Raw genomic sequence first — 10,847 nt, 5'->3', positions numbered from 1 at the left:
CACTTTTCACTCCCTTCCTCCTTATCTCCCTCTCTCTTACTCTCAAAATCTCAACTAAACCCACTTTTTCCTATTTTCTCTCCTTCTCTATGCAATTTGAGTTATTGGCTCACTACGTATTCTTCTTCTTCTTCACACTACTCAGTGTCCTTCTTGCTCTCGCGCGTGCTCTTACTTGCTTCAGAGTTCAGGCTTTAGACTCAATTTTCACAAATTCACAGTGCAATTTGTAGCCTCGCTTCAAGCCTTCAATTTCAATCTTTAGGCTTCGCCGCTTCAATAGACTGTAGACAGCAACAACATCTGTGTTTGGTAACTTTGATTTTTTTTTAAATTTTTATTTTTGGGTGTACAATATATATATTATTTTTCAGGTTTTTGTATTATTGTGTGGATATTTTTTTGATTTTAATTTGTTGATTGTTGTGTTGTGATTATTGATTAACAGTTAAGCTAGCTAGCTGTTTTTATTTTTTATTTTTGTTACTTTTCAACCAACATGTATCTCCAACAATTTTTATTTAATATAGGTGATTTGAGATGTAGTCTAATATAAATTTATAATATATTTTTTATGGGTCTAATGTAAATTTAAAAAAAAAAATCATTAGGTTATTTTTAATATTTAATTAAATTACTCATCTAATTTATAACTAATAATTGTAATGATTGAATTAATGTAGGTCTACCAATAATATTTTTTTATTTGACGTTGAATACAAATTTAGTAAAATTAAAAGATATTTTCAAGTTTTTTTAAAAAAAAATAATAAATAAAAATAAAAAATGACATCAATTATGTAATTGATTGAAATAAAAAATTAATGAATTTTGTAGTGGATTGACCTTCAACTTTTTTTTTAATTTAATGAAATGATAATTTTTTTTGAAAAAAATATGTATTATTTATTTTTTATAAAAAATTAATACTTTTAAAAAAGTCTCAAAAACTTTTTTCACCTAGAGCCCCCAAATTGGTTGGGACAGCTCTACTCCTACTTCAAGGCCCGTTGCTATATTTTTGTCATCTGCAGCTTTGCCTAATCAGTTCATGGCCTGTAGAAGAATTCAATGTTAGAATTTAAATACTTCACAATATATATATTAAATGCATATATCATACAAAACACTAATATCAATAAAGAAGAATAATACATCTATGCTCCATAACAGCGATGAAAATCTTGATTGTAATGGCAAGCACAAATGCACTGCACCAGACTAGATCTTCCTCTTCTTCTCTACTCTTATGCCTTGACCTTTTCTTAGTGGGAAGAAAATGGTGCAATAAATTTATTAAAGAGAAGATGGAACCTAGCCATATATATATAGAGAGCCAATAGGATTTTATCCATCACAAAACTCTATTGGGTCTACATTTATTCCACAAATCATATATATATAAATAGGTCTAAGTCCATTAAGGTGCACCAAGTCCATTGTCCAATTATGATCACATATAATCTATTTGAGCCTTCAGGCATTGTTAAGCTATAGCCCAACTAACTTTTTCTTAAAAAACAAGATCCAATTAATAATGCACACATAATGAAAAAATTCAAACATTCTATTAGAACCGTTTTTGTAATCTCTACTTCTCTAGTATTTCCAAATTGTAAGGTAATTTAGAACCATGGAGGAATGAAGATATTTCTCTGTGCAAGTTCAAACTCGATTCAATCTGAGAATCAACAATTAGATAGATACTCAGAAGGCTGATATTGAAGCCAGATTTGATTGTTTTTTCTGTAATTTACTTGCACTTTATAGAATTGGGGTCAAGGTCAAGTTACACTGCAAGCCTGTCAAGACCTTCATCTCATTCTATTTCTCTCTCAACGGGTATAAGTTATTTTGGTCGCATTCAGGTAGTAGGGTCATTTAGTTGTCCCTACCACTACCTTTCTGACTTGGCCTAAATACCGGAAAGGGTCTAAACAGAAGATGGGCTTAAAGAATAGCTATTTGTGAACCGGGCTTATATCATGACCGTGGACTTTGCTTCAACACCTTGGAGATGGCTAGAATGGTAGAAGGCGTAGTTCGACAACATCCTCCAATGAGTTTAGCTCCCGAGTCGCGCCATCTTGTGGCCAACAAATTCAACTTGTCATCGCCAAAACACTTTGATGGCTGCCAATCCAAACAAAGGCTGATTTGAATTCGGTTCAATATTCATAAAAACACACTAGAGTCTTTGTTCCAAAATGACACTCACTCACCAGCCATTTCTTAGCTCTGCCATCCCATACCTCGCCGCTATTGGGATAAACAACTATAATCTTCTCAGTTAGCTGCATGCAACAACGAGAAGAAAAATAAACATTTACAATATTGATCTCAACTCTGTTCTATAGTTAATGACATACTATTGCTGGAAATTACCTGCTTAAATTTCTCAATTAGACCCTGGATAAAATGGGGTGGCGCGCAATTGATTCCAATGGCTGCAACTCTCTGGCTGCCATTTATAATATCAATGCAGTCCTTGAAGCTCTCTCCTGAAGGTGCATTGTCGCCATCTACAGAGCTGAAACAGATCCAAGCTGGGATTTCGATGTTTTCTTCTTCAAGCAACTCGACGCAGGCCTGCAAGTTTTGTTTAAAACAAGAAGCAGTTTCAACGCTTATTTGTCACTGTTAATCAAGGCACGTCTGGCAGATATTGATCTATCTGGAATATAATACAATATCTTCTCTCTCTTCTGAAGTTTTTTAGGGTAGAAATTCCGGCTCCCCACTTGTTAAGCTTCACGAAGCGCTGACTAATCTCATTCACTCAATAATTCTTATTATTTAATTGCATCTCCGTTGTCATTTCAATTATTTTTCTAAAAACTAATCCACGAAGCAAAACTTAGATAGGAAACAAAGAATTCCCTTTTCTGTGATTGATTCTAAGAGTGCCATCCATCGACAAGCTCCCTTCCAGCGAGTTGTCCGCTTTAAATGCATAGGGTTCTCTCTCTTTAAAAGAGGCAAGCAAATTTCAAGGACAACTGTGTACTGAAAGAACAAACCTAATTCCTTGTGCTACGCATTAAGTTAGATTTGGTAGAACTAATTTCGTATTAATCTTCCCCAACTATGCCCTGGATAATCTCACTAAGGGGGCCTACGATACCAGTAGCCCAAGATAATCTTCTCCCACTACCCCTTACAGGTTAGGATTCAACAACACCGGTGGCAACATCATTAGGGGTCCCGGCTCGCGGAATAATCTTATGGTGTGCAACCAATCAAGGCCCTGAGGATAAAGAGGCTCAAAGGAGGCTACTATATATCATGTCATTTGAACTACTATCTTGATGGTTAAATGCACAGGGATTATTAGTGTACCTGAGCTTCTAGTTTATTGGGGATGGTCTCAAAAGCAAGCAAATCAGGCCCTGCCTCCACAATAACTTGCAATCTCCGGCGGTGGAAGTCCTTCAGCTTCTCTAAATCCACATTAGGTCCATAATTTCCACTGGAAGCAAACGACACATTTCCATCATCAGATATATAACTAATAACATCGGTATCAAAGTGCAAAGCCTACTACGTTTTGGAAAATACCTGTACTCTGAACCGTCGGCAAGATAAGCTCCATAGCTTCCAATGGAGGCTGCAACCAAAGCCCTGTTATAGCTATGCCCAGAAACTCTTCTCTTGGCATCCCAGAACTTGTCACGCGCATCCACAGCCAGTTTGACACTCTTTTTGAGCAATGATTCGGCTTCTTCAATGGATAATCCCTTTGACATGAATCCTGGAAGGGTGGCCTATAAAAACAATGTGGTTTCTAAATTAATAATTTTTTTATAATCCTCTGTCAAACATTTTGAAAGTGGTTGTTTGCTGCATTTCCGATGTTTTTTCATTCTTCCATATGAATTCATAAAATAATAATTAAGAAAAGAACACAAACAAACTCCGAGTTAAACAGCGAATTACCTGATAAGAAGAAGTCACTAATATGTCTGCACCAGCCTCCAAATACTCCAAATGAACCTGTAACCATACAATTTCAACATATTCAAATGAACATGTTTTGTCGCAGATCAAAAACATCAGCTAACAAAAAATCCAACTTTCGTTCTATATACACATCTATGTAAACAACACACAGAGAGAGAGAGAGAGAGAGAGAGAGAGAGAGAGAGAGGGAGAGACCCGTTTGATGAGATCCGGGTCTTTCATCAAGCAAACAGCGCTCCAAAGAGAGTCATTGATGGCGGCGCCGTGCTTCTCGAGCTGGGTGGCAAAGCCTCCGTCTACGACGGCGCAACCCCCCGCCTTCTCTATCAGATCCTCCAGGAACCCTCTCGCCTTCTCAATCCTCATCTCTATCTCTTTCTCTGTTCCTCTCTCTCTCTCTCTCTCTCTCTCTCTTTCTCTCTCTCTCCAAATCTATCAATATATGCTATATGTGTGTGTGTCTATACGTATACACACACACACACACAAACATATATATATGAAAATTCACCGGCTGAATCATAAGGAAACAGCGGGAAGACAGCAGGATTCGGGTACTTTAATGGCGCCGATGTCGGAGGAAACTACTTTCTTTAGTTTAACGCGTCAATGGATTCTTCAATGAAATGTGAATGCGGACGCTTTACGAATCTATGTTGTGTCCTAATCTTTCACTTGGCCATCTTTACGGTTCCATTCTCAATCCTAGTTAGGTACAAATCTAACTTTGAGACGTGCCGTGCCATCCGCATTACTCTTTTACAATCACAAATTCATTACAACACATTTCTTTCCATTAAATGGGCCGGGTTTCTAAATTCATTCTTTAATTTTAATTTTGTATTAAGATTAATTATAAATTAGTACTTAAGTCAGGTTGACCGTAATCTATAGTATCTTTGAAAGCTTTCTAATCTAAATATATAGAGGGTGCAAAAATGAAACGGAATTGTATGATGGTCAATATCTATTCGATGTTTTGACTATTGCTTCTAGTCTTAACTTCATCGGGTGCCCTTCATTTATTTTATTTGGGCCATTAGTTTGTGTAAATTGGGACTGGACCTGAGTCATCATTTTGACTTCCAATTTCGGTCCAATTGCGCCAGTCTTTAATTTAAAAAAAAATCTTAATGCCGGTCTCTAATTTCCAACCGGCTTCTCCAGTTGCTTTCTCACCGACTTTATTTATTTGATATTTAATTAGAGTACTAATATTATTTCTCACCGAACCAAAATAAACCACCTTACACAATATTTGATTATCATGATAGTCGCTAAGAAAGATGGATGGAAAGAAAATTTTCACTTCTTTTTTTCTGATTTTATATTACTAAAAACTCCTTGAATTTTTGCAGGGTTTAGAAGGAAAGAAATAGGTGAGAATCATGTTTATTTGAAAAGGAATTGGGGGTTGGTGAGAATAGAGGGCCTTGACTTTGATCCTGTCCATTCCCAACCAACCAAGCTACTTCGGCCAAACGTCCAAGTATGGTGAACCATCCCTGGGATTTTATTTCAGATACATTTATGTAGTTTGAGGAATGTTATTTATTTAAATTAAAAATAAATTTTCAGTCTAACTGATACATTTTTATTAAAAAATAAAAAGGTGCAATATAAATATAAACACTTATATCTTTTTATTTTTCAATAAAAATGTGCCAACTAAATTAAAAATTTATTTTTAATTTAAATAAACAGCATTATTTATATAATTTTCTCCCAATAAAGTAATTGATAGGGATGTTCATTGCACCTTGTCACATGCCCTGTTAACTGAAAACATTAATAGCAACCACGTTTATTATGTTGAGAAGTCAATAATATTCCTAAAATTTTGGATGCGTGTAACACAATTGTGGAATAATAATTGTTAATTGATTTCTTGTATATATTTTCCTTTTGTATTTCTTTTAATTATAGGAGTAATTACGTAATTTTAGGAACTTAATTCTAACATTCTCTCTTTATAAATCTATCATTCTTCAATAAGAAAATTATTATGGCTGAATATCTTATTTTACATGGTATCAGAACATTGGGAATTCCTAGTCTTTTTGTCTTAGTCGATAATCTTTTTTTTTTGCAAATTTTAGTTCTAAGTCCATTTTTCTCCACCATGAGTAACGTTGCAAAAACTTTACCAAGAAATGGTGGTGGATCAAGCTCCAATTCCAGTGACACATCTAATCCTTTTTTTATACATCATTCGAATTATCTCGGGATGGTTCTTGTTTCCAAGCCTCTCAATGTAGACAACTATGCAACGTGATCTCGATCAATGCAAATCTCTCTCAACGCGAAGAACAAGCTAGGCTTTGTTGATGGTTCTATCAAAGTCCTTTCTATAAAAACAAACCCAGATGAATATTCTTTGTGACAACGATGTAATGACACGATCATATCATGGATTCTTAATTTCGTTGAGCCGACGATCACTGATAGCGTCATATATTTAATTACAACATCGAAAGTATGGCAAGACCTTCAAGAATGATTCGCCCAAAGCAATGCAGCAAGGATTTTTCAACTACAACGTGACATCTCATCTCTCTGCCAAGAAACAATGTCGATTGCAGCCTATTACACAAGACTGAAGAGTCTTTGGGATGAGTTAGCTTCTTATAATGATTTTTCTCCCTGTAGTTGTGGTGTTATGAAAAAGCATTTGGAATGTGAAGAGAGAAATGCATTGATACAATTTCTCATGGGTTTGCACGAATCATATGGTGCCATACGTGGACAAATTCTATTGATGCGACCTTTGCCAAATCTTTGAAAGGCTTGCTTGTTGATCTCCCAAGAAGAGAAACAATGTGAATTGAGTACATCACGAGGAACCATCGACGTTGCAACCATGGTTATCCAAAGCCAGGGCGCAAACCAGCATACAACAAAGCCGAGGCGTAAACCACTACATTGTAGTCACTGTGGTCGAGATTATCACACCAAGGAGACATGTTCTAAGATCCATGGATATTTAGAGGGACATCGTCTTCACAAATCCAATAGATCCAAAGGTGACAGCACTAGAAAATGGACTTCTTCCTCTGTCAATAATGTGAAAATTGGACTTTCCATGCAAGAACTACAAATAGCTATGCCCAACCTTTCACAAGTTCAATATCAACAAATTTTTTCTGTTATGAATGAAAAGGCGGTTGAGCCAGAGACTTCATAAGCCAACACAGCTACTCATTCAATAGGTTTGTTGAAATCTCTTGGATCCAAGTGACAATGAATTGTTGACAACGGAAAGGCCAAGCCTCGCGGTAACAAATGGCTTGCGATAATGACAAGATCGCGACAAGGCACCCTGGCGAATACGTGGCCTCACGACAACAAAGGCCTCGCAGTAACATGGCCTTGCGGTAAAGGGCCCTCGTTGCAAGAAGGCCTCGTGGAAACGAAGGGCTTGTGACAATGGCAGGCTCGCAACAACATAGCCTCGTGGCAAGGCCGGGCTTTGCGGCATAGCGGAGGCTCACAACAAGGTTGGGACTCATGGCAAGCCCTCTCGTCGCTAGATGACTGACACGTGTTGACACCTAATCCCTTCGTGATGTGTGCTATATAAATACCCAGTTACATGACATTTAAAGGGACTCTGAAATTCGATAAAATTTTGACACATTGACTACATTTTTACTATTTTCACGAACAATTATCTCCATTCGGCACTGACTTAAGCATCGGCGGGTCATCGCGTGCGAGGATTCCCGCGAGCCTTCTAACCAATTTTGAAGTATTAGCTGGGAAATATTCTTGTGGCGAGACTTTTGCGGCGAAGACCCTTAAGGTGAAGTCCTTGTGATAAGATCCTTGCGGCAAAGTCCTTTTAGCGAGATCCTTGTGGCGATAGCCTTGTGGCGAAATCCTTGCGATGAAGTCCTTGTGACAAGATTTTTAAGGCAAGCATCCTTATGGCGAAAGCCTTGCGGCGAACCTCCATGAGGAAAGCATCCTTGTGGCGAACTCCCTTGCGGCAACCTTACTTCATTAGACACCGAGCTCAAGTAGATGCCAAGTCATAAAATTTAATTATTGTATTTTTTGCAACAACATCAAGCTTTACCTTTTGGGACAAGATCCATTTCTACTTCTAAGCCTTTTTGTCTTCTCCATATTGATATTTGGGGACCATATAAAACAACATCTCTCACTGGAGCACGTTATTTATTGACTGTGGTAGATGATTTTACTCGATATACTTGGGTTTTTCTTATGCATCACAAACATGAAACACAAAGTCACCTTAAATCCCTTTTTGCCTACATTCAAACACAATACAATAAAAAAGTACAACAAATACGAGTGGATAATAGGGGAGAATTCACATCCAGTAAATTTTTTTTCGAGAAAATGGAATAGTTTATCAACATTCATGCATCTACACACCACAACAAAATGGTGTTGTGGAACGTAAGCATCATCATATTCTTGATACTGCTAGAGCTTTGAGATTTCAAGCTCATCTTCCCCTTCATTTCTAGGGAGAATATGTTCTCATAGCTATCTACTTGATTAATCGTTTTCCCACCAAAGTCCTTTCCAACAAAACACCATTTGAAAAACTCTATTCCAAGTTACCTTCCTACTCACATATACGAGTGTTTGGTTGTCTTGTTTTTGCTACTTCTATTCAACCTTCTACCAAATTTGACACCCAGGCTCGTAAGTGCATTTTTTTAGGCTACCCAAATGGCCAAAAGGCTTATAAGTCATATGACATTAACACTCACAAAATTTTCACTTCCAAAGATGTTACCTTTTGTGAGAACATTTTTCCCTTCCAAGACACTTCCTCCACACCAATTGATAACACAACTCTCTCTGGCCCTGTCTTGCCCATTTTCTCATACTTGAACATTGATCTTTCTCCACCAAATGAAGCCAACACTGACTCAATTGATTCCCCTTCACCAACTCTTGTTCCATCGACTTTGGAAAACTCTTCTTCTGAGCATGTGTCTCCAATTGAGTATGACCCCCCATCTCTTCGGGTATCTCAACTCCATAGGACTCCATCAATTTTCCTTAAAGACTTCATTTGTTCTCAAATTACCATACCCTCTACCAATTGTACATCGTCTTCGTTGTCCGACCACACTAAAGGTACACGGTATCCCCTTTGTAATTTTGTTTCCTACAAACGTTGCTCACCATCACATTTTTCTTTTATTTATAATATTAGTAGAGATGTGGAACCCTCTACTTTTTTAGCTGCTACTAGTGATGCAAATTGGCAGCAATCTATGAAGGCTTAAGTGGATGCTTTTGAATCCAACAACACTTGGACTCTTATTTCTCTTCCTCCCAGCAAGGACCCCATTGGATGCAAGTGGGTTTACAAGATCAAGCGTCATTTCGACAGCACCATTGAGAAATATAAAGCTCATTTGGTGGCTAAATGGTACACTCAAATCGAAGGTCTTGACTATCATGGTACTTTTTCTCCCACAGCCAAAATGCTTATAGTCCATTATTTTCTTTCCATTGCCATTGCAAATCATTGGACTCTTCATCAACTTGATGTGCATAATGCATTTTTTCATAGGGATCTTCATGACGAAATTTACATGTCTCTTCCTCCTGGTTTTTCGCGACAGGGGGAGAATTTAGTATGTTGCCTCAACAAGTCATTATACGGTCTCAAACAAGCTTCACGATAGTTTTTTGCAAAGTTTATTAAAGTTATATGATAAGTGTCTTTTATACACTTATTTTGGTCTATAAACTTAGCATTTATACATTCAATGAGCATGATTTCTACTTGATTTGGTTCTATATATGGTTATATAGATGTGGAGCATGTGTTGAAGACAATTGGAAAAAAAAGTGATGATGATATCTCATTTTTTGAGCTAAAATGGCAGTAAAGGCAAAGTCAAAGATCCATTCGGGGTCGAGGATGATGATGTCACAAAGCACCGAAAGAATGACGTTACTGGTGAAGTGTTAGAAATTAAAGAGAAACGACTCACGGTGCTATCACGCAAAGCATTGCGTGATAGGGTCGTGGTAAGAATTATTTTATGTGGCTCACGGCCTTATCGCGAAAAGCATTTCGTGATAAAGCCATGGTTGAAGAAGTATTATGTGACTCATGACCTTACCACGAAAAGCATTTTGTGGTAAGCTCGTGACAAGATTTTCATTATGTGGCTCACGACCTTACCGCAAAAAGTATTATGTGGTAAGCCCATGACAAGATTTTTATTATGTGGCTCACGACCTTACCACGAAAAGTATTATGTAGTAAGCCCATGACAAGATTTTCATTCTATGGCTCACGACCTTATCGCGGAAAGCATTCCGTGGTAAGGCCGCGGTAAGGCTCTAAGCTTCGCAAAAAGGCCATTTTGAGCCTATTTCCTTTCAAATCAAGTAGAGATGGGCTCTCTCAAGGGGCACGACTTTGAAGACCTAAAAAGCACTATATAAGGAAGGATTCTTTATAGATTTAGGGAGCTTTTTGGAGGAGGAGAAGACAGCACATCGAGGAAGAAGAGGGAGATTTTCTTAAAGATCTTCGATTTTGGTTATAATTTTCTGTTCTTTCTTCTCTCCAACATCATAAACTCCATTTTTATTATGCTTTCATTGGTTAAAGCTATGTTAGGCTAAGTACTTTGTGGCTAGGGTGATTGATGAAACCTAGTTCAATGATGGTTTAATTAAAAGTATTTGGGTTTTATTATATTCTTGTCTTTTGAGTTGATCGTTTGTTATGCACTAATTTCGTTTTGATATTTGGCCACCATTATAACGTGTTTGTGATTTATATTGCTTTCGAGAGATTCAATATCGATTAGCACTTGGTAATAAATGACATAAGGTTCTATAATAGGTAAAGATACCGTTATGCCTTGTGAAATCCTATT

At 37.1% G+C, this 10,847-nt stretch overlaps 1 protein-coding gene across 2 annotated transcripts; it reads right to left on the bottom strand.

Moving 5' to 3' along the window:
- Window positions 1-704: 704 nt before the first annotated feature.
- Window positions 705-4,662, bottom strand: LOC127798058 (homocysteine S-methyltransferase 1). Of its 2 annotated transcripts, XM_052331356.1 has the most exons (8): window positions 4,156-4,662; window positions 3,937-3,993; window positions 3,559-3,764; window positions 3,340-3,469; window positions 2,386-2,589; window positions 2,223-2,294; window positions 2,011-2,133; window positions 705-1,056 (listed from the first exon to the last, which is right to left on the bottom strand). In XM_052331356.1, exons 1-8 carry the CDS (start codon window positions 4,324-4,326, stop codon window positions 1,045-1,047), a joined length of 975 nt encoding a protein of 324 aa, XP_052187316.1. In that variant the 5' UTR covers window positions 4,327-4,662; the 3' UTR covers window positions 705-1,044. The 2 variants fall into 2 exon arrangements, with proteins under 2 accessions (XP_052187316.1, XP_052187314.1); XM_052331354.1 differs by lacking the exon at window positions 705-1,056 and having other exon boundaries at window positions 1,676-2,133; window positions 4,156-4,657.
- Between the last annotated feature and the right edge of the window lie 6,185 nt (window positions 4,663-10,847).

The sequence above is a fragment of the Diospyros lotus genome, chromosome 3, assembly GCF_014633365.1.
Source record: "Diospyros lotus cultivar Yz01 chromosome 3, ASM1463336v1, whole genome shotgun sequence".
Classification (NCBI taxonomy): domain Eukaryota; kingdom Viridiplantae; phylum Streptophyta; class Magnoliopsida; order Ericales; family Ebenaceae; genus Diospyros; species Diospyros lotus.
This window is presented reverse-complemented; position numbering and strand designations above follow the sequence as displayed.